This window comes from Canis aureus, chromosome 9 (assembly GCF_053574225.1).
Source record: "Canis aureus isolate CA01 chromosome 9, VMU_Caureus_v.1.0, whole genome shotgun sequence".
Classification (NCBI taxonomy): Eukaryota; Metazoa; Chordata; class Mammalia; order Carnivora; family Canidae; genus Canis; species Canis aureus.
This window is the reverse complement of record NC_135619.1, coordinates 37,925,591-37,949,978: the sequence shown is the minus strand read 5'-3', so window position 1 is coordinate 37,949,978 and position 24,388 is coordinate 37,925,591. Positions and strand designations below refer to the sequence as shown.

Genomic DNA, 24,388 nt, shown 5'->3' with positions numbered 1-24,388 from the left:
CTCTTAATCACCTTACTGTATAAGAAACTCAAACATAGTTAGTGGCCAAAAATGAATTTGCTTTTCCCTAAACCTTTATTGCTATTTTTGCTATATTCAACATTTCTGAATATTATTCTAAGTCTGAATATTATTCTAAGATCTGATGTCTTACTTGGATTACCTCTGATCCTTCTTCTCTAGACTTTCTCTCTAGGAACTCTTCTGACCCTCTACCAATGCCTTATCTATCTATATGTGTGCATACAGATAGCATTTATGAAGCTTTTCCCTAACCTGTTCTCCTGTTCTGTTATATACTAGTCTAATAGCCATCTTCACATGTCTTTTTCAAGAGTGTTTGAAGACGAGCTGATAGCACCAAGTAGTTCTGGACATTGGAATTGCAAACAAATCTCTCCCTAAGTTATACACATCTAACTCTAGTTTTGACTACTGCCTTGATCAATTCCATTAGAACTTTTTTCTAATAACCAAGACTATTGGATTCATTCTATTCTTTCAAGAAGTTGTTTTTTCCTTCTTTTAAAACAGATTGTGGGTTAAGTGTTACCCACTTTATGGGTATAACATCTAGAGAAAGTTTTGCCCTATGAGAATACAAATTCTAGCAATCACATTAAACCCCTTTCCATTCCACCTCCAGAATGGTCAATTCATATTAAAATCTAGTTTTGATGACTTTTAAAAGTATTATAAACATTTATGTTTATATGCCTATCTTTAGGTCTATTAAATAATTAGCACTGAATTGATATAAACATTTTATGTCATTAAATTTTCTGATGATTACTGTTTTTAGATAATATTTGCAAACACCATTTATTTTCAGGTTGATAGGATGGTGGAAAGATGACCAGATTGGCCATCTGAAGATGAGATATCAGAATTTACTTTTTGGTTTACTCAATTGGCATTCCTTGGTAAGTCTGAGAATCTCTGGGCCTCATTTTTCTCTCAAATTGAGAGGCTAAAACCAGACTATTTTTTAAAGTCCCTAGAAGCTCTAAGATTCTATAGAACTCTAATGGTGAGTGAGGTGTCATGGAAAACTGTATGTACTGCCTTTAGTTTAAGGGCCCAATTTCTAAAACTAATGTTTGTTTGTTTTTTTTTAATTTATGTTGTTCAGTGACTCAATTACAAAACACTTAACTTTCAACAGCTACTTCTTTTATAAGGTAATTGGAGAAGGAAAAAACCCAACATTAATTTTACTATTTCTCTAATCCACTCATCATATTTCCTTGGTAGGTTGATGGTCGTGAATAAGAGAATATTGGTGGACAAAACTTCCTGCTGGATGGAGGCTGTGACACCTCACTTTACTTTCAACTTGCACTAACTAGTTTTAAACTCTTTTTCTTGTTATCTACTTTGCTCCTATTATCTCAAATTCTGAAGAAACAAACAAAACAAAACAAAACACCTTTTGCTAGACAAGGAATCTGGTATAGTACAACGGACCTTCAAGAACATTCACTTTAAAAAAAATCAGCTTTTAATGAACTCATTTAGAAGATAAAGAAATACATAGTTTTTCTAACTTGGCCTCATTTTCAACTGGCACATTTTTCATTCCAAGTTTCAGGTCAGTAGCTAGTAAAAAAAAATTCCAAGAGATCCTCCCTGATTTGCTTTAAATGCACAAGGGTGCATTTATTTTTCTCAACATCACTTTGCTCATAAGAATAAATTTTGCACTGGGGATCCCTGGGTGGCTCAGCAGTTTGGCGCCTGCCTTCGGCAGAGGGTGTGATCCTGGAGTCCCGGGATCTAGTCCCACGTCTGGCTTCCTGGATGGAGCCTGCTTCTCCTCTGGGTCTCTGACTCTGTCTCTGTCTCTCTGTGTTTCTCATGAATAAATAAATAAAATCTTAAAAAAAAAAAAAAAAAGAATTTTGCACTAATTTGTACTCTTTCTCAGGTAAACATTTACAGCTATGTCCCAGACTTTTGTCTCTCACTTCATGATCATCACTCTCTACCAATCCAAGCTGGCTGTGTTCCCCTTCTATCACCATCAGCAGACACATACTTCAATCTTCAGCCATTCACTATTTATGGTGACTTACAGGCAGGCAAATTAAGTAACCTCTCTGTGTGACTCACTTTTAGTTTCCTTATCTGTAAAATGGATGCCTACTTTACAGGGTCATTGTGAGGATTTAATAGGTTATTACAAGAAAAGAAAGCACTGAGAACAGTACACACAGAACATGCTTGATAAATGTTAGCTAGGATGATAAGGATGCTATTCCAGAATCTCCAGCTATGGCCATTCTAAGGTCTTGTTATGCTAGGACTATAAAAATTTGGATGTGCATTTGGTGATAATTGTTCAAATATAAAACACAAACACAGCCTTTGACCCCTCTTTAAGATTACTTTCAGGAAGTTAGCCCAAAATTATATGTTTACACTTTTTTCACTGCTGTGCTGTTTGAATCAGCAAATAACAAAGTGAACAAATATATGGCAAGGGAGATGGTTGTATAAATTACTTTGTAGCAGTTATACAGAATTAAATAGAATCATATCATCAAATTTAAAATGACCAAATATAGTACAGGGCAGGGACAGGGCAAAGAGTAATGCCTCTGAATATCATTTCTCATCTGTAGGGAAAAAATGTACACTTAACATACAAACATTTCTGGAAATAAACACAAGAAAATTGAACAATGTCTCTGGGTATCTCTTTTACTTATTAACTTTCGTATAATTCAAACTTCCATTTTGCCAGAAATATGCACTATTTTCACAATTAAAACAGAAGTTCTAAAGGACTGTATATTCTGTTAGGACAAGTGCTTTACTTTTTCAAATGTTCCGTGTAACATGAAATGCATCAAGTCAACAAGGTCCTGCAATATTTGGGATGTCTCTGTTTTCTACGCCGGGGGGACCCTTCTGCTCTCTAAAGCAAAAATTTTAAAACACTTTGCTATTGTCTTCTCACTGGATTTTCTATTTCTATTACACACTACAATCCTATTATCAAATGTTTACGTAAAGAAATTTTATGATTTATACTAACATTTATGTACCAAAAGGATGCTAAAATTTTCAAAATTTCCACTTACATATTTGTGACAAACAATTTCTTAGTAACAGCTAAAATCTTTCAGTAAGATGCAAAGTATAGTTTAAAAACTAAGTCTTTAAGAGTAACTTCTTTTGAAATTACCACAGGGCAAATTTTTAATAGGATCATTTCCCAAGTAATAATATGTAAGAACTGGTAGTTTTTCTTCAGTTTCAGATGCTGTTGGTAAGACCTAAAATTGGCTGTACAAAGGTCAATTAATTGCAAAGGACATGTTCTGTGGTTGTTCACTAGACCACAAATCACAGGCTGAAGCAATATGCACTTGGCCAACTAAAGCCATAAATCTCCATGTTCACTGTTAAAAACCTATGAGGTTTTTAGATACTACTTATGAAAGACACATTCTTTCACTGTCTAGATTGGCTAAAAGTCCTCTAACGATGTATATAAGAGTACCATCAACTCAAAAACAGTAGAGACATATTAAGGTTTAACTAAATGAACTTCAACAGCGAAAAGATACTGTTTCAGTATAATAAAAAGTAAAATTCATTCTGATTATTTTTATTATAGGGCAAAGGCAACTAAACACTAATAAAAACCTGTTCCATTTATGAAGAAAATGTTACTAGAAAACATGTTAACTGTGATCATATATAGGATCAAGAAACCCTATCCCTTGTTAATTGTCAAAATAGTTATCTGTTGCATTAAATTGTCGTTGCTATTTTGGTTTTCAAGGACATAGCCCCATATACTAATGAATGCAACAGACATGAAATAAATTTACTCTGTACCTAGAATTTTTACAGAATACTGAGGACAAAGGGGCAGACAGGCCAAAATATGTTATTCTATTAGTTTTGACTCCCTGATGTGTGTATCACCTAATAAACTCAAGTGAATGATAGGCCAAGGAACAGGTCCAAGGAACAGGGAAGGGAAGAGCAGGTAAGATGGAAGATGGGAAAATATCTTGTGGAAGGTCTTGCTAATAACTTCTGCCAACTTGCCCTTCTGGCCCAATAATAGGCTAATCAGCATCTTCTCAAAAGACAGTCATGGTGAAGTGGGTAGAATAGCCTGACAGACCAGGGTTCAGCACTTTTTCTGCCAAGGACCAGATAACAAATACCCTAGGCTTTGTGGACCACATAGTCCATTGCAATAACTCAACTCTGTCATTGTACAGTGTGAAAGTGGCTACAGCTAACACTTAAATGAAGGAACACTGCCATGTTTCAATAACATTTTATTTGCAAAAAATATTTACGAGGCTAGATTTGGTCCATGGGCCACAGTTTTTCATTCCCGGTGCTAGAAAGAGCTTGGCTCTCAAGAAGGTGGGAATGCATCAAAGCTCGAACTTGGTCATCAATTATTTTCCAGGTTGTCTCCTCTCCTTGAAGCCACTCCCATCTCCAGTAAGCCCCAGCCGTAAGTTAGGATCAGCTCACAAAGTATATAGAATTTGCCTAGTAATTTGCATTGTTTTCTAGAGAAGCAGCAGGACTTACCATGCCTGAGAAATCCAGCATCTTCCTAAATTCACTATTCCTTGAAGATAGTTTAATCTCACTTTGTAAAATAGCACAGGCATTCATGGATGGCTCTATTGGTTAAGTGTCTGACCCTTGCAGTTCAGGTGATGATCTCAGCATCCTGAGATCAAGCCCCATATCAGGCTTTGCACTTAGCAAGGAGTCTGCTTGGCAGTGTTTCTCTCTCTCTCTCTCTCTCTCTCTCTCAGATACATACATACATACATACAATCTTTAAAATAGCATAGCATTGTTTGGTCTTTTAAATCCTAATTTTTGCCTCCAAATCTTTGTCCTGCTGTTCTTTCACTGGGAAGAGGAGCTGCAGCAGATACACAGACCTGGATTCCTGAGACTGTTGTTTTGCTCATTCCTTCCAACAGCCTTCCCTCACAGTAGGCTAAAACTATACCCTACATTTGAAGCTTGCCACAGGGAGGTGGTTGGTTTCAAAAAATAATTCCTATGTTGTCACATTTCAAGACAGTCATGTGGTCCCTGGGACTGCCAATCTGGTTACATTGTTTGGGCACTGCCACAATTACATATCAAGTGGATCTGCTGTCCAAATCTGGTTGGGCCCACACAAAAAATGATTACAGAACAGCAGCTTCTGCATCTGCCAGGAAACCCAACACCTCCTCCTAAGCCTCAGACTGTCAGTCAGTTTCCGGAAAGACTAGGAGTGAGGGTTTGCAGTGACAAAGGCTTTCATATTTAGCATTTAGAACCATGTCAGAGAAGTAAATCTCCTTCTCCATTTTTCTTGGTGCTGCAGTACATCTGTATGTTTTTAAGGAAAGCCATCACATAATTACATAGCAAGGTCTTTGACCCAAGAGACACCCTAGTCCAAGTTTCCCCTCACAGGGGTCCCTCATATAAGGTCACCAGCAGGTGGTTGATCCTATGTTCCCTGAGAGAAGGTTTTGAGGAGTCCACAAATGTTTGGAACCAGAACCCTCATTGACTGTTAGAAAATTTACCTTAGACTGAATTGACAGATGTCTCCTTGTAACTTCAAGCACTTGCTGGCTTTAGTTTCGCCCTTGGGAGCTGAATGGAATAAGTCTAATTTCTCCTATGAATAATAACCCTGTAGATATTTAAACAATTTGAATAAAGCTATTATGTCCTCCCAAAGTCTTCTCTTTACCAAGCCAAAAATTCTCTACTGGATATAGCATAAGTTTATCTTCCTCAATTCATAAATAAATCTCAAATTTTCCATAAGCTTATCACACCCTCATGTCTACTTTTTGCAAAAATAACTCCAACAAATATATCTAAATTCCTCTGAAAGGGATATGCTCACATGTCAGTGATCATAATTCTAGACAGTCTCTACTAAGAGTGCATCTGGAAGATTTCTGACCAAAATAGCAACCCAAGAAAAAAAGAGAACAAGTTCTTGCTTTCTTGATGGTTCACAACAAATAACATTTATGATTTAGAATAAAAGAGACATTTCTCACAAAGCACAGTAAAATATGTGTAGTTCATGTTTTATTAAGTACATATATTGTAACAACACTGGCCACAAACTCAACAATAAAATAGATCTTATTATTGTAAGAGTGAGGATGCTTATCTCTAAAACACAAATACAAGTTTACAGAATTAAAAAAGGGTGAGTAGGACCTAGGCTCCCTAGCTGCCAAGAAACTTTGTGGGAAGTTTAAGCTGCATTTAGATTATTGCTTGTCAAGTCTTTGGATTCCACTTACATTGCCCCTGCTTCTTCCCTGTACATCATCCTTTCAAACATCACAGGAATTTCTTTCTTGTATATGTGTGAAAACCTCTTCTGACCCCCGAGCCGTGTCTGTCCAGATATAAAAAAGCTCACTAGAATCGATATACAATGCACATTTTCCCAGAGAGTCTCCTGCTTTCCTACCATATACTCCAGTCTAAAATATTATTCAAGATCTCTGATCATTTAGAATAAGTTAGCCCTTTCTCTATCAATTCTCGAAGTTTACAACTCTATACTGATAGAGGATAACTTTTAAAAGGTAAAGTCGTGGCATGAACTGATTTTGCTGAACTCATTAATAAACAAGAGAACTCATAAGATGTTACAACAGGTTCAAAAAGAATCTAAGGGCAAAGGCGTATATAATTATGTATTTGTAAACAGATACAAAAATGGTCAGCAGGACTAATCAATTGTACTGCTACTAGTTATTTAAAAAACAATTTTCAGATTTCTTAAATAAATCAAAGATGGTAAAAAGTTAAGATCACTCTGAGGAGTACTACAGACAACTTTTGGTACATCCCCCCCTCCCTCATTTCAATGTAACTACAGTTTAGCAGAGTAACAGATGCATGACTAGTACTTTCTGGTTGAAGAGGACACACTCTATAAAAGTGCAATGTGGAAGCCATGCTATATGACTAACACTCTGCTCCAGGCTCTTCACACCTAAACTGCCCAGATGCTCAGGCTTGCCCAAAGCTCTTGCTCAAGAACACCTACTCTATCCTGACTACTTTACCTCAATCTGTTGGTTTCCACTGTATTGCCTTGGCTGTGTGGCAAGCTAAGGTTTCTCAGTGGTTTCTATTTGTGTATCACTGAGTTTCTGACTTGAAACCACTGAGACCACTCTACCCTGTCCTCCTGATACCGCAGTTACACCCAGTCTTCTATCCTCCCCAGAAGTTTGTTGGGGGAATAGTTGGGGGATATTTCTAAGAATTCTTGCACAGCTCATTTGAGGGGAAAAAAGAAAAAAAGAAAAAAAAAAAAAGCTGTGAGCTCAAGTGAGTTTAGATCTGGTCCTCATCCCTCCCATTCCCCAACCAGGAAAAAAAAAAAAAAGCTATAATACTCGACCACTGTTCCCTAATAGTTTGGTCTGGATCCCAACACCATTTAGGAGTAACACATAGCCTAAATTGAGAGCAGTAGGAATACTGTACTGTTGTTGAATGCAGGACTTCTCAAGGGCTGGATAGGAGCAGAATCCCTCTACTCATCATGCCCAAAACTTCAGTGCTGAACTGAATCTAAAGAGTCATTTGCTTTCTTTCTCATTCATTTACTCACCCAATAAATATTGACTGAGTTTTATAATGGCCTGCATATTGTATTGGGTGTTAGAACACAGAAATAAAAGAACAAAGCTTTTGCTTTCCTTGTTAGTGATCCATGAATATAGGACACATGAGACTGATGAGAATATGCTTCCAAATGTTAGCATTAAGAGTTTCTTACACTATCACAAACTTCTGACCATAGGTTTTCAGTTATTACAAATAGAGTTACAAAGAACTGTACCCATTTGTAGATTTTACCCCCTTTTCTCATCATGATAAAAAGAAACAGCCAAGTATTATTAACTCTTCTGTATTTTTACTAATCTCCAGTTTTTATCAATTACCTTTTAACTTCAAAATAAAAATCAAATGTAAGCACTCCTGGGAAAAATGCTTTGAGACATTTTTTGACAGCACAAAATGTTAGATTAATATTTTTTCTATGTCACAAACTTTATTTACACTAGCAAAAATGATCAAATATTTCTGAATGAGCTGAAATGAAACACTCCAAATTAAAAATTAGGCTTGTGCTATTTTTCCGCCATCTATCATTTTTGTTCTCCCCCAAATCACAAACCCCAGAAAACAAGAGTGCCACTTGAAAAAGATCTAGTCCTTCTATGAGGATGGCAGCAATGGAACAAGGAAGGAGAAGAGTAACAATATGACTTCAAGAGTAAAGAGACCAATGGCATTTCTGAAACGGCTCTGGGGTTCAGTCTGTTCCAACACCCTGTTCTTTACTGAAAAAGCCTTGGCTGACTTTCCAGAACCAAAATCTTAAAAGTCATATGCTACAAGATCCTGGGGGAAAATGCATTTCATGTGCTGATGTATCTAAGAAAATAACCACAATCCTTACCTAGAACTAAAAGCAGAGACTTTACAGGCCACTTCCTAAACTATGAGGTATTTATTTTATTTATTTTAACAAGTCATATCTTTGGCAAAGCACTTCATAGCATGGAATATGACTAGAGCCTAAAAATCTCAATCAGTATAACTTCAACATCTGAAGCCAATTTTAGATGACAATTCCCCCTCGTTTTCATGGCAAAGAAAAAGAAACATTCTCCAATTATTATTTTCAGAAATGATACAAACCCACATTCCCCTGTTGCCTATGACACAAAGGTATACAATGACATAAAACAAATTACTTCTACATAACTTGTTAAGAGTCAAGTCTTGGACCACATGTCACCATGGAGAGCTACAGACCCAGGTACAATTCAGTCCAGCTGGTTGGTAAATTAACATGTTTGGACACACATCACTAAACCCGTATGCAGTGTGGAAATCCAATCAGTGGTGTCAATGGCCTTTGTTGCCTCACATCTTGCTACCAGATTTGCTGCTACCAGACCAGCCTTTCAGAATGTCGTAAAGCAGGTTTTGATGTTCTGTAACCTGCTCTTGGGAAAACAATCAAAGTGTGTTTATGATTTGCAATATAATGCTTAACACAAGGCTATAAAGAGAGGGTTTTGGAAAACAGTAATTAAACTAAGCAGAGAATCAAGGGAAATAGTAATCCCGTAAAGGCATATTTCATCCAGAGAGGAATTCACAGGATGACTGTGAAAAATGCTAAGACAGGATTAATTGTCCCCAAGAAGGGAAGTCATAACCACGTTTCTGATTTTAAGTTATCATTTACTCTACGGCATACTACTGAATTAATGACAGCATTGTTGGCAGAAGAAATAAAAAAGAAAAGCATCAGTTAGAAGATGTCACCATCTAAGAAATGCCTAAATGTGAGGACGTGGGGAAGTACATCTAGAAACTGAGGAAACAACGTGCCCTTACTTACATAGGACAGATAAAAGGATACTATCTTAAGACTGCTTAAGGCAAATGTTGTTCCCATACTGCATTGAAGAACAAGAGAATTTAAGACACTGTAATTTAAAGTTGGTATTCTTTGGTAGACTTTCTACTGTAACCCATTTCTAACTCCACAAATTACTAGGTTCCTGGAGTATAAGGAATTTGGAGAACCCCAAATTAGAAGTATTAGCACATTCTAAGTTAAACTGGAAGCTCAAAGTTTCTTCAACCACTTCACAAGGGAGTGAAGCTCCGAGGTGCACCAAGTAGAATATAGATTCAAAAGTATTAGATGTGGTAGTGCTATTAGTGAAAAGAATAAAATAAGCACTTGTATAGGAAAAACTCAGAGAAAGGGTCTTTTGTACTTTGATCCCTCTCCTAAAGTGGATACTTCCCTCCATTGATGTCTTTCATAGACCTATCTCCAGGAGACAATGAAATCAGGCAGGCCTGGGGTATTTGTTCTACGAAACAAGGTGCCATAGCACTTAGAGAAGACCAGGGAGACACCCAGGGGGGAGGGGAAAAGATGGAATAGGATACTTATGTTCAACTATAACCTAGGAGCAAGAGGAGCCCTCAAGGGCAAGGATGGCAAAATTTGCTACATACGCCACATTCTCCCATCACGTGTCATGGTAGACCTTACTAATTAATTACCGCACTAGTCTTATTGAATCCATTCATAACCTCTGAATGTTTCTCAAAGTGCTCCAGGCTTCAACCCCCAACTGTTCAGAGTTGGTAATCAAGATCAACCTTTTTGCCAACTGCTTGAGGTTATTCACAGTGCACTCAGTCAACCAGGGAAGGAAGCCACAGTCCTAAGGAATACTCAAACAAAGGACATGCATTGATCTGGAGTGTCTCCTGTGCCAGATGTCCCTCAGGGACCTACTGAGCTGGCAATAATGAGAATGGGCAGCTAGTTCTGGATTCTCAGATGTGAGATATAGTAACCTCTTTCCATCAGAGATACAGCTGCCACTGAGACACTCAATGTGTATTTCTATACCTGTAGATTGCAGAATTTTGGAAGTGAAATGGAACTGTGCCTAGCCTATGTGCTTCAGAACACACAGGCAAGGGGCTCAAAGGGCCTCATGCCACATTTAGAGCCCCTGCACCACAATAGTACTGTTGACAAGTACTCTATAACCAAGACTGAGAGCTCCAAGGTAGTTGTGCACTCCTAACTCTGCAATTAACACACAATGGAATCTGCTCTGTACCGGAGCTTTCAAAAGGCATCTGCTTAAGAATTAAGATTTGGGAAGCCAAAGATAGCTGCTCTATGGCAATTGAGAAGCACTGCCCTCCCAAGGAATCCATTCAAACCCAAAACTACAAGTCTTTTCCAGCAACTGGAGCTAAAATAGGAGTGTTCTCTCCTTAGCATAGCACCAAAGTAGGCATGAATGACAAGCACAGAATGAAATCTGGGGGAGTTGCTTGTCTAGCCCTCATTCCAGAGGGAAGATTAGGTCTCCCCAGGACACACTACATCCACTCTCCCCATTACTCCACATTCACTGATGTGTCCAACCAAGATAGCCTACTTTCCTCCAGCTCTATATTGCTACTTTTATTGTTGTTTGAATGATTATAAGTAAATGCAATTACAGGATCATTCTCTCCCACCCTCTTTCAACTTGGTGTTCCCTATTCACAGGGAAAGCAAGGCCTTGGATAAAGGGGTTATTACTCACTGCAGAAATGCACGTGTGAGGAAGCACACATGAGAGATGGTATCCACAAAGCAGATACATAACTGTTTTCACAATGCTATCAAAAACCAAACGGAGTATTTATGGACTTAAGAGTTAACAACTTCCAAATCCAGGAAATGACTTGTACCCAGAAACTAGTTCAGAATTTAGGCAAGGAGGACAGACACACAGTAATCATAAACTCAATTCCTTAACATCCAAAGGAATTGAGGAGTATGAGAGTATAAGAAAGGAGAGAGGCTTTCATGATTTTTATAGATGCTCGAGATAAAGGTACTCTGGTTAGAGGAAGAGAGAAACCAATTGTGGCATGTATAAGCATAGCCAGTCAGCTTGCTTGTGCAGATGTGCTGGTTCTGCACCTGTCTATTAGTTGTCCATCAGGGAAGTGGCCAGTGCCTCAGAGGGACTTCCTGTGTTGGGTGATGGCATAGATCAGTCAAGAGGTTGCTAAAGATGGAAACAATTTGTCGGAGTCTGGGACTGAGGGTGTAAAAAGGCATAGAGGAGAGGAAGAGTGAACCACACACAGAGCAGCTTCCTTTGTAGTCAAGCCAAATAAACATAATGCTGAGTGAATTGTCCACTTTTATATACTGCTAACATTTTGGCTTTTTTGGGTATTTGAATGGAATGCTTTTCCTTTTCCAAACCTTGGGGTTTTCTTCTTTAAATGAGCACTTTCTATTCCAGTAATTTTTACTTCAGTTTGATTTGCTAAGACACACTGGAGAAAACTGAAGAACTTGAATGACAGCTTCTTGTATCTGAAACATTCAAACTTAAGCAAAGTGACTGATCAGGGGAACAAAATACCAGTTCCCTCCCCTCAGAGGATATTAATCCTTCAGATGGTTGGCAACTAATTTGCTGCAGTATAAATTGCTACAACAACTTTGAGAGCAATTAAAGGTGAAAATGGGGATCCCTGGGTGGCGCAGCGGTTTGGCGCCTGCCTTTGGCCCAGGGCGTGATCCTGGAGACCCGGGATCGAATCCCACGTCGGGCTCCCGGTGCATGGAGCCTGCTTCTCCCTCTGCCTGTGTCTCTGCCTCTCTCTCTCTCTCTCTCTCTCTGTGACTATCATAAATAAATAAAAAATTTAAAAAAAAAAAAAAAGGTGAAAATGTTCATAGCAAACAACTCTGTAATTACATGACTTGGTGTTTATCCCTGAAAAATTCTTGAACACATGCACAAGGTTGTTCATTGCCATATTTTTTAAAATAATGAAAAACTGCAAATAAGCATTATCCAAAAGGGTATATAATAATTAAACTGTGGTATGGTCATAAAATGGAACATTATATTGCAGTTAAAATGAAGAAAGACTATATATTGTTTATAAATATATACATGCAGAATAAGGTTATAAATGCATGGGCAAGGAAAAGAAAACATAAAAGCCTCCAGAATAGGTCACCTTTGGGCTTCCACTGTTATTTATAATGTTTTGTTTCTTTTTTTAAAACCCATGGTAATTATGATAAAATGTTAGCATTTGGCCAACATGGATGTTTGTTATATTTTGTACTGTTTTACAGCTTTAAAATTTCACAACAAAAATAAAATCACCAACCAGGAAATGGTAGTTTATCCTATGAGTGGAGGGGAAAGTTATCAGAAATTTTTTTAGTTTTCTTCTTTAAAATTTTAGAGAACACCAATTTATCAGAACCCAGAATGTCTGCTCTGGGAATTAGGTTTAAGATTCCCATACCTGTACTAAAATATTCTTTATCTCCTCAACACTGAAGTTTCGTTAGCTTAATTTTGGATATCACACAGCTAGAATGTACTACTGAATTATAATGCTGCAACTCTGAACAAGTTTTGTTGCTCAACAGGGCACCAGTAATTCCAGCTTACTTAACCTAATAAATTACTTATTTGTAAAGTTGACTTGTTTAGTGGAACCTCTTGGTGGTGTATCCTATGACGGATTTTTTTCCTCATTGCATAAAGCAGCAGGAGCAATGTTCTCATCTAAAAATATTTTCAGTTCTTGTACTTTAAAAACTGAAGATATTTTTCAACCACTTGCCTTTTCTAGGCAGCAAAGACAGGATTTAATTTTATTTAAAAACTGACTTGACCACACACATACTCATTTTCCAGAGTTCATCCCATGTTCACAACTGCTTCCAGCCAAGCACAATGATGGGAGCAATTCCAGGGACTATACCTGGTCAGCAGGGACAGAAGCACTTGTGATGGGCATGTGAATAAGAAGAAGTGGAGCAGAGACTTTCTCAGGGTCTCAGTCTTTCTAAATGTAAATTAAGGGTGCCCCTGATACCAGATTAAGGGCTCCATTTAGGAGCTTAGGGACTACATGTTGATCACCACTGCTCAAGAACTTCTGACATAAAGGGGGCCTCTTTTTACCAATTTCTGGTGCTAAAAGCAAAGATTTGCTTGGTTTCTTCCTTTATTTACACTGTATACTCCTAACTTACTATTTCTGCCTCCCAAAGTTTCTGTGGTTACTAAGGCAGAGGGCTTTTGAAATCCTCACTACTGTTCTAAGAAAACTAGGTATCATTATTTAAGAATATGGAGATGAATTCCAGACTTGCATGAGTGTGAACAAGCAGAAAATGAGTTCACGCTACTATTTTGATCATAGTCGCCATCGCTGAAATTGACAGTGGTAACAGCTGTCACGACCATGCCTGAAGTGCTCTGATAACTCTGAAATCATATTATCTCAGTTTTCACAACTACCCTATGATGTTGATCTCATTTAAGAGAGGAAGAGAGAGATATCAGAGAGGTTCGGAAATATGCTAGGATACCTAGTAAATGGTGTCCTCCTTCTTCTGGTTACCCTTCGAATGGCCTTTCACCATGCAAAGTATTTTCTCATAGCTATTACTATTATAATCCAGTTTAGAACAATTATGGGGGCAAACATAATTCAGGGAGCTTGCAGGCAGACCTGTTGGCTGAAAAGGCTTTTGGAGATAACCCACCCCAAGGCAAGTCCTTTTACTTGCAACATCTCAAGACTGAAAAACAGAGGCCTGTACAGAACCAGAATGTAAAACCCCAATGGAAGCCTACAGAACTTGTCCACGATATTTTAGATTTGTTCACTTCTCCGAACACCAAGGAAGATAGATATGTTTTGGTTCATCCTATAGGCAAGTCTACTTTCTTCATTAATGAAGCTGGGTGCCTACTGTCTATCAATATAAAACTATGAGCTCAGCACCATTCTGCACACTTCAAGACAGGGGTTGTAGTAGGCACAGCTAAAATGACAGAACTGGTTATCAATGGGAGGGGGAAAAAATGCCCCAAATGGATGTCACTGAACAAAGGAATTATAGGAATAGAAGGCACATAAATATTCATGAACCGATCACCCTTTATTAGAATACGGCATTGGTTTAAAGCTGCCAGAAGCAGGGAACCTTGAATTTTCTACTTCAAATCTAAAACTGGGTGTTCATTTTGATAGCACTGGCTTTTGCAATAAAAAGAAAAGAAAGAGGGGCAGCCCGGGTGGTTCAGCGGTTTAGTGCTGCTTTTGGCCCAGGGCGTGATCCTGGGGACCCAGGATGGAATCCCACATCAGGCTCCCTGCATGAAGCCTGCTTCTCTCTCTGCCTGTGTCTCGGAGCCTCTCTCTTTCTGTGTGTGTCTCTCATGAATAAATAAAATCTTTTAAAAAATAAAAATAAAAGAAAGAAAGGAAATGGGTCACTAGCTTTGAGATCACATTACTAGGGGGGAAAGGGGAATAAGAGAAACAGCTTCAGGGGGGTTCTGGGCAGAAAACTGTGGAAATCTCACTGGGGCCAAGATCCTCATGTTTTCACAGTTATTGCCTAAATAGATATATGGTACTGAAAAATTTTGGGTGGTTTACAGATTCACCTTTGTTTTAATGTCACCAGGGAAGAGTGAAAAAATAGAGAGAGGGGGGAAGGGGGGGCAGGGTTGCCTTGACAACACAAACAGTGGTTACATTTTAAATAATATTTATTTTTCCTCCTAATTTCAGTATAAGTACGTGGTGGCTTTGTAATGTTCGAGTTGGCTAGGCTTGTAGGTTTCTGGATAGAGTGAGCCATAAGAGAGATTCTCACAGGAAATGTGAAGGGCGGAAACATAGCAGCAGCCATTTTATACCTCACACATGTTGTCCTTTATCTGCTGGCTCACCTTGTTGGTGTGGAACAGCAGGCGGGTCCACAACTGCTCCACCTTCCCCTGGATCCTCCTTCAGCTTCTCCTGAGCCAGGTGTGTGTGTGCAGAGCTCCATGACTAATGGCTCAGGTTTCTGCATGACACCCACATCAGAGTCAGAAAGTGAGAGAACTGACATGTGCTTCAGTCTGTCTTGTGGACTCCAGCCTATCCTTTCTCTATCCCAGTTTATATCTACCTTCCTTCCCAATTGCCTGCTCCAAGGACATGAAGCTCCAGCAACAGAAAAAAAGACAATAGCCTTATGGAGAGTGCTCAGACAGCTTCCATGATTATGTCAGGGTGAACATCTTTGCTCTGTGTGTCTCTGTCAGTAGTCCTGATTCTCTGAAACCTAACTGATACAAATACATTATATGCACGTTTTTAAAAAGACCAATTTTATTTTTATAGCTGAGGAAAAATATTCCAAAGTGAGGGGGTGAATGTACTGTAGAAAATTTGGGAAATATCCAGAAGGAAAAAAAAAAATTTTTTTTTTCAGAAGGAAAAAATTTTAAGTAAATCACCCACAATCCCAACTGTTTGTCTGCCTTCCTCTACCTATATTCTTTTGCAAACTTTTTATTGTATTGATTATAGTTTTATACCTTTTTTAAAACCTTATCATTACATTCTCAGCAGTTTCCCATGCCATTAAAATTTCTTTGAAAACATGACTTTTCAATGGCTACAAGATAGTCTGTTAGGATTGTGTATTATAATATAACCATCCTCTTTTAAGTTGGGTACAATCATGGGCTTTCAGGAACAACATTGCAAAGAATTGCCTCACCCACAGTTCTTGGCCTGCATTTCTCATCACTTCCATGAGATCAACTCCTAAAAGAGGAATGTTTCAGGCTCTGAATACATATTATCAAATGGTTTTGATCACCATCTTCAGGTCAATCAACATTTTATACTTAGGCCAATGTTCAAAATACTTATCAATCAGCATGGCATAGACATCAATGAATCAAAATCAATTATGTAATGTGGGAACAGGGTTTTAGGGTCCCCTGTTCTGTCATGCCAGGAGTGAACGCTTAAATTGTGGGGGAACCTGGTAGACTCTTGGGGGAACAGTCAGAGTGTCATGGAGATTTTTACCAGGATGGCTTGAGGCAACTCTTTACCAACTGGAAGTTGGCAATATTTTGACATTTCCATAGTTTCACTGGGGTAATTACACCCAGTGAACATCAGTCTATGTTGGAGTTTCTTTTTCTTTTTTCTTTCTTTCTTTCTTTCTTTCTTTCTTTCTTTCTTTTCTTTCTTTTCTTTCTTTCTTTTTTCCTTTTTTTTTTTTTAACTATGTAATAGTTTCTGCCTTTCTCTTCTCCAGGCTGAATAAACTTCAGTTATTTCACTCTGCCTTGCCCTCATGTTTGTTTGTTTTTTTTTTTTCAAAAGTTTAAGCCTCTTTACAAATTTCCTAACAAGTCCTACAAATTGTGTTTAGTGAAGATCAGATGAAGCCAACAGTCTACAGTTGACCTTTTCAGTTTTGGAAAAGGGACAAAGAACAAAGTATAAATCAAGAAGGAAAGTGTACAGTGCATGTGAACATAGTTCAACTGCTGCAAAAAGAGCCAGCAACTAGATGATGGGACAAAGGCATGACTACATCAGGCCTCTCACTGGTGTAACTGTTAGATAGGGCTAAGTGGTGAAGGAACTGTCTGAGTCACACATATCTACCCCCAAAGATTGGTGGCTCCTTCCTCTGTGCATCAGAGTCTGTTGGCTTACCCTTTGTGGGGCTTATGACAAGACTTGGCAATTACTTGATCTTATCTGCTTCTCCTACCAGGATCATCTACTCCAGGAAATTTGATTTACTGGTTTAACCATCCTCAGAATTTAGCCAGGAGTCTGCCCTAAAGGAATATACTTTAGTTGAAGTGCAAACCACCCTGCCCTTCACCAACTGCATGACTTCCTGCGTGAGGCCCCAGGTACTCCAGGCTAGTTGTTTCTTAATGGTTTGGTAAGGAGTTACATACAAATCCTCCTCTTTCAGAGTCAAGGAATATGCAGATAAGGCAGAGAGTCTCAGAGCTTGCAGAGCCACTGTGCTCCAGCTACTGTGCTTCCCTCATCTATTCTTCAGAGAAGTAGAGAGCAAAAGACAGCCCAATCTGATTTCTGATCACTTCTACTTGTACCACTGTCTTCAACCCCTTAGCACTTAGGAGTACAAATGCCAACTGAAATCCATTATCAGGTGAAAACTCAATGGCAGGAAACCAACTCAGCTCCTTGTTGAAAGGTCTAGAAATATAATTACTGAAATCTAGTTGCTGCCCTTCTATTGACTTCCTCTCCGAAATCTTGATAGCTAACAAAGTGAATACTTGAAAACCCAAAGCTCACTTTACTGTATGTTTAAACAATTATAGTAAAGAAAGCTTCTCTTCCTTCTCAGGTCTTCCAGGTCTAGTGCCCAACCACTGCTTGGCATTAGGATACTGGGAACAACTAGAGGATAAACATATCATCTCACCTCCTTGTTTTACAGCTTGTTTCTTTGACAATTGTTTAGAAAGCTGATGGTTCCATTTGTCTTAATTCTACCACTTTAGCATATGTTCCTTTAAATGCAGGAGGGTCTCAGCTCTCAAGGAACTGAAAGAACTGTATCCTGATGACTGTACACAATAGAATTTTAATCTTTGTGTGTGGTGAAAGAAGAATTGCTTTTTGTGGAGAAGAGTGGGGAAGTGGTCCAATTAGGATATGCAAAGCAAATGAAGGGAGTGAATAAAAAGTATCAACTGAATTTTCAGCCACTTTTCCTAGATGTCTTCAGAATGTACCTAGCACCAGATCAGCACTTTGCACAAATCACAACTCCACTGCAGCCAGATTAGGTAAGATTCTTAAAGGATTTAATTAAACTACAGTCAAACACATACTCAGCAGCAGAGTAAAAATTCACCTTCTCCACAGATGACCTGAAAAGATGTAGAAATGCAATATGAAGAATCCAAAGCCATTTACTTAAAACTTGGCTTTTGAGATCAGAAACAAAAGGAAAGAAATTGGTGCACTCATCAAATTCTGATCTTTGCCTCAAATACCTGATGACACTACAGCTAATAGTGCATAAACACCATTCACCTACTCTTTAAACTTGGAAGCTCAAGGACGGGGAGCAAGTATTTTTTGGATATGTATAAGGGATGGGAGAGTGACAAACTAGTGCAATTGCTCCTGTGAAGAACTGCAATTAAAGATTTCTGCCAGTGCTGATAAGATCGCTGTCGCCATGATACAGTGTACACACCATTTTATTCTCTCTCCAAAGCCCTCTCTTACTTTTCCCAGGGTTTAAAAATCATGTTAACAATAAGCAAATACAGCATGGCCAGATGCCTTTCGTGGTCAGATGGTTCATTGTTTAAAAAGTTTCAGTTTAAAATCCAAAAGATTGTTAACAGATGCAGTTTCTGGCTAGAGACTGGGAAAAACCTCACTTAAACAAAAGAGTATGTTGTGATTGGAACGAAAAAGGGAATTACCTTTAAAGATAAGAACCACAAACATTTCCTATTTGAAAATACCTCCAGCTCCACCAACAGGACCTTTCTGTGGTCCTTTCACTAAAGTTTAAAAAATTTGACAGTGAATTGCTACATGACAAACCATGACTGACCAACCAGTCCAGTTGTTTTTTATAGATTTGTTTGGACTTTCAACAAGGCTGCAACATCCATCTCTTACTCTCCCCCGGATTACTCAATTAGGCAAACCTCCAATTAATTTCTTTCCAATTCTTTTAGCCCCAGAAATACTTTTGCTGCTCTCATTTTGGCTCTGGAAATGGGTTTTCAGCTAGAGATGTAGATAGAGGCAAGTGTGAGAAACAAGCACAGAGCTTGATAAGCAGACGGCTGCTGCCGGGACTCAAGTCACCATTGGGTGGAAAACAGCCACTTGGCGGAGGAAGGCCTGGCCCCCATCATCAGTTCCCAGTCTCATTTGCCTCCACAACTGCTGTGCACTTTTATACACAAAGTCTGCTTTTCACCAACTCATGTGTCTGTTTCTGTTGGCTTTCATGAGCCCTTACTCTATGGCTTCACTATGTGTGAGAATGTCTGTAATGCCTTGGGTTCTAATCTTGAGAGATAGAAAAACCTAAGAAGCCATGAGTGTGTAACTTTCCCTTGGCCTGAGAAAGGGATGTGGTTTGGCTTGCTGATGACAAGCCTGATTTGAAAAGGCTACCTAAGATATAGTCCAAGGAAAACAACGTGTTCTTAGGCATAAAGATGGCCACCATGTGCTCCATTTTGAGAATGGGCAACCTTCCCTTAGGAGATCACATTGCATGAAGTGAGGTAAACATCATGCCCTTTTCACACTTAGGTTTTTGTTCTCTTATGCATTGTATTATTTCCCTATTACAGTACCCCGAAAGGTCAGTTTCAGACCAAACACATAGCAGACTTTTAACATTTTGAGAAGCTCTGATCAAGAAAATCCTTAATTTAGCAACATTATCACCCATTTTAAAGTGAGGCAGATCTATGACCCATGGGAATCCCTAGAGTTAAAATGGCTTTCCCACTCAGCCATGATTTGGCTGTCACATAAGGAGTCCAGGCTGAGGAACAAAGCTAGCGGGAAAACTGCATTTCCAAAGATCTGTGCAGTCTGGCCAGGTAATAGTAGGAAGGGCCCATCCGTCAAGAAATGGGATTCTGAGGCCAGTGGCCACATCCATATCTATCCTCCAACAAAAAGGCAACCTCACCGTGCGCACATGAGACAGGGTTTGTTAGGGGATTTGATAGGCCTGGAAATTGAAAAATGAGCAGCAGCTGCAACTCCAAGGTCATTACTATCCTCCAGGGTTTGCCTTTTCTAATCTAAGGGACAGTAGTTTCCATGATTAACTTTCAATTGCTGTCAAGGGTGTAATAAAATCTGGGAAAGAAGAAAACTTTCCCCTCAGTAAGCTGCTCCCATTTTCCTGCCCTTTCCTTTCCTCCAGTGTATAGATTCTCAATCCTCACTTCATATTGTTTCCTAATTTTGAGAAAAAACTCAGCATTTGGATGAGCCAAAATAGGCAATGTCCTACGTACACACAGGCACTTGAAGATTTTTCCTGCTCAGTTCCAGGGGCTAAGTCTTTAAGGTGGCCTCGTGAAAAGGTCCCTTGTTTTCAAAGAATATACAATATCATCACTTTCAGAACTGAACACTTCTTATTTTTAATTTACAATTCTTTCCCAGTGTGTAATATCTGTTTCCTGAGTCATGACAATCAGTTCAACAAAAGAGATACATGTACAAAAGGGAAAGAGGACATAGTCATTCACAAACACATTTTCTTGGTTACTATAGATTAGAAATCCTTAAGACTACAACTTGGTCTGACCTGGTAGCAACTCAGAAATCATAAGAGAAGTTACAGCTGGACACATGTCTCAGCAAAGGCCCCCAGAACCAAACCCCACACATAGTTTCATCAATTTTAACTGCTCAGGGGGAAAACTAATCGTGCTTTACATTTTTCTGACAGTTCAACATAACACTAATGACAACTTAGTCGTTCACTCATCATACACTTATTTCAATGTGTCTGATGCTGGAGTTACAAAGATGAGTTAAGGCATGATGCCTCACCCACAGAGGCACAAAGTGTGGCTAGAGAGGGACATGTGGAGGCTCACTACTACAGAGATGTTCCTGCAAAGTATGGCACAGCAACCATACAAGGCAGCAACAAAGAGGCAGTGGTGCTGAGACAGTCACGTGGGCAACTGGCCTCAAAATGCATGCTAGTCACATAAAAAAAGATTTCTCTGATCGAAACTGTGTCTTGAAAAGAAATTGGATTGCTACAGTTTATTCTTATTTCCTTGGAGGCAAGAGTGTCTATTGCTTTAGAGAGAGGTAACATTTCCCTGGGGTGCATAGCCTGCCCTTCCTGCTTATCCCATCTTGATTCAAATTTCTATTGGAACAGAAGAAAAAATGGCAAAAGATGGCCAAGAACTTGATTAGTTCCACAGTTTTAAAGATGGCAGAGGGAACTTTATTGCAGGAGATACAGTCCATGGGGTAATGCCTAGTACCATGAGTGCTGACATCCATTCTCCCTTCTCCAAAGGTAAGAGAACCAGAATAAAAACTGCTTTCCTTGCAGGTGAGGCCATGTAGCTAACAGTGAGATGTGAGGAGAGTTCAGGTGGACGACTCCCAGGACATGGCCCTACGAGGGGAGGTGGAGAAGTCTGTGCCTTCTTCCCTTTTCCTTAGTTTGGAATATGAAATGGCCAGAGAGATCCTTGGACCATGAGGACAAAGCCACGCCTTAAAGGCGCTGAAATGCAAAGGTGCTTGCAGGTGGGAAAGGAGGACTAGGACCCAGAATACTACTCAATCTACCAAGATAACAACTTTTATGTAAAGGATAGAGGGAGAACTTTGATTTTTGTGTACGCCACTATTATTTTGGGTCTTAGCTGCATAGGATTAGAAATAATGGTTACAGGTGTGGGGGATATGGTGTTGGCACGGTGCCATGTAGCTACCAGGCCACAATCTGGTTTGTATGTTACAAAGAGTGGTCTGAATTTCGGTAGTGAAATGGGAGCAAAGGGCATGAAAAATGATAATTTTCCAGTTTAACCATAAACATAATGATTTTCTTACCTTTTTCTTGCTACAGTATATTTGCCATTTTTTCTCAGCTGGAAGTGCAAACATGGCTTCCCTGTGTTTGTCTGTCAGGTCAAGTTCATCCTGAGAAGAAAAATAGTAATTAGTATTTCATAGATTCAATGCCATTCCTATAGGAGAGGTTATCAGCACCAATTAGGGAAAAGGGGGGGAAAAAAGCGCCAACATACATTTCAGTGAACTTGGAAAAGATTGAGAAGGTAAGGTGTATGTTGCCATCACTAAGAAAGCATATATCCCTGGCATGGGGCTGAGCGTGGCAATAAGAACAAGGCTCACCCCACACTTATTGAAGGATGTGGTAAAGTGGGCTGAGCATAGACAGAAGGCCCTGAGCCAGTGTGTGCTTCTGTAAAGGACCCAGGGAACATTAAAGACCATCAGAGCTCCAGTGCTTGGAAGGATTACTCATACTACAGGGGCGGGATTGTGGGAGGAGGCTCCACAAACACTGAGTATCAGGCTGGACCTGAAGAACATGGACACGATGAGAGGAGGACAGCAACAGAAAGGCAGAGATTGCGAGAACAGACTAGGTGTGTTTGGGGGACAGTGACCGGCTTAGCTGAGGTACTGGAATTATGCAAAGAGAATCATCACTTAAAAGGTTTGGGAGGTGGAGAGTGACCAGTTTGTGAAAAGTCTTAAATGTCAGAATAAAGGAGCTATTCTCTTGACCAAGGAGAGCAAATGAAGGTTATGAGCAAGCGCATGGCATCTTCATTGCTGCAAACCCCACTAAGATTTATTCACCACTTTATGGGCCAAGCATTGTGTGTAGGCATTGTCTTGGTTCCCACAACAAACCTGAGTTCCACTCATTATTACATTCTTGTGTAGTAACAATGTCTGTTGTAATATAGCTGGGGGAAGTTGAGGTGGGAGTTTGGGTAAGTAGCTTGCTCCAGACCACACACCTGGTAAAGATGGGGCTGGTTTTCAGCCTGCAGCTGTCAAACTCCAGAACCCAGACTCAGCCTCTCAGATCAGTGTCTGGGAACATTAATTTTACAGTGGAGTGGAGCTTAGATTGGACACTAAGGGAAGGCAATCTACAAACACCCATAACTAATGAATAACAACAAGAGGATAATGAATATAAAGTGCTTAGAGAAAAGCTCTTGGCATTTTATAACTCAATCATCCCTGGTCTGTGTTACTGGTATTGAGCATCTGGTACATTTCTATTACTATAGGGAAAGTTATCTAGTTGAGGGTGCAGACAGTTGGGTGTAAGATAATGAAAAGATGCTGTAAAATAAGGCTCAATGAGGTTGAGATCCTTGGGGAGCATAAACATGTCCCCCCTCTGAATGCTTTGGTATATAAATGTAATGCTACCACTTAGACACGGGCTTCACATGTCATACTCCTACCTCCATTTATCAAGTCCTGTTATTTCTTTCTTGAAAAGCGTCACGATTTTTCCTTTTTTTTTTTTTTTTTTTTTTTGATTCCCAGTGAAACCAAATCACCCAAACTTTAAGCTCTCATAACCACTCCATGGTTCCTGGCAATAGCCTCCCCACTGTTCCTCCTTGTCTTTCCCATCCTTCCTATGGTACACTCAGAATTCATTAAAGCAGTGGGGATCCTCAGTTTGCCTTTGAGACTGTTGATTTAAAACTCCAACTCAGGGGTTCCTGGGTGGCTCAGTGGATGAGCCTTTGTTTCAGGTCATGACCCTGGATCCTGGGATCGAGTCCCACATTGGGCTCCCTGTGAGGAGCCTGCTTCTCCCTCTGCCTCTGTCTCTGCCTCTCTTTGTATGTCTCTCATGAATAAAAAAAATAAAATCTTTAAAATAAATAAAATCCCAACTTACTTTGCCAGGCTTGCTTCTGGTTATCCCTTCTGCCCTATTCTGTTAACACCTGTACCTCCCTCCAAGGCCCAGCCACTCAGGGCCTGATAAGGTGCAAGCTTCCTAGGGAAGTTCTTCATCTCATTAAGCCTCTACTTCCTCATCTCCAGGATGGACATATCATTTATTTTGCAAGGCTATTGTGAAGATTAGCAACATGGACTAAGTATGGGGTAATGCTTGGCACAGGGAGGGTAGCTGGGTGGCCGCACTATTGTTATTTCTCTCGTCATTTAGACTTAAATCAGGTGCTCTTTTAAGAGCAAGGTAAACAGTTAGGTCAATAAAATACACACACACCCACACACTATTACACTCTTACCACAAGAAACTAGTTAAGAATTTTAACAATGAACAATCAGGGAAGGAATGTAAAATATTTACAGAAAATTCTATTATGAGGGAACATGCTAA

At 39.3% G+C, this 24,388-nt stretch overlaps 1 protein-coding gene across 4 annotated transcripts in view; it reads right to left on the bottom strand.

The window, feature by feature from the left end:
* The window catches only part of DAAM1 (dishevelled associated activator of morphogenesis 1), a 166,610-nt gene that overhangs the window by 59,188 nt on the left and 83,034 nt on the right, over positions 1 to 24,388 (bottom strand). For all 4 annotated transcript variants that reach the window (XM_077909468.1, XM_077909471.1, XM_077909470.1 and 1 more), the window contains exon 3: positions 22,084 to 22,173. In XM_077909468.1, the coding sequence (XP_077765594.1) occupies positions 22,084 to 22,173 (90 nt within the window). The remainder of the gene's footprint in view (positions 1 to 22,083; positions 22,174 to 24,388) is intronic.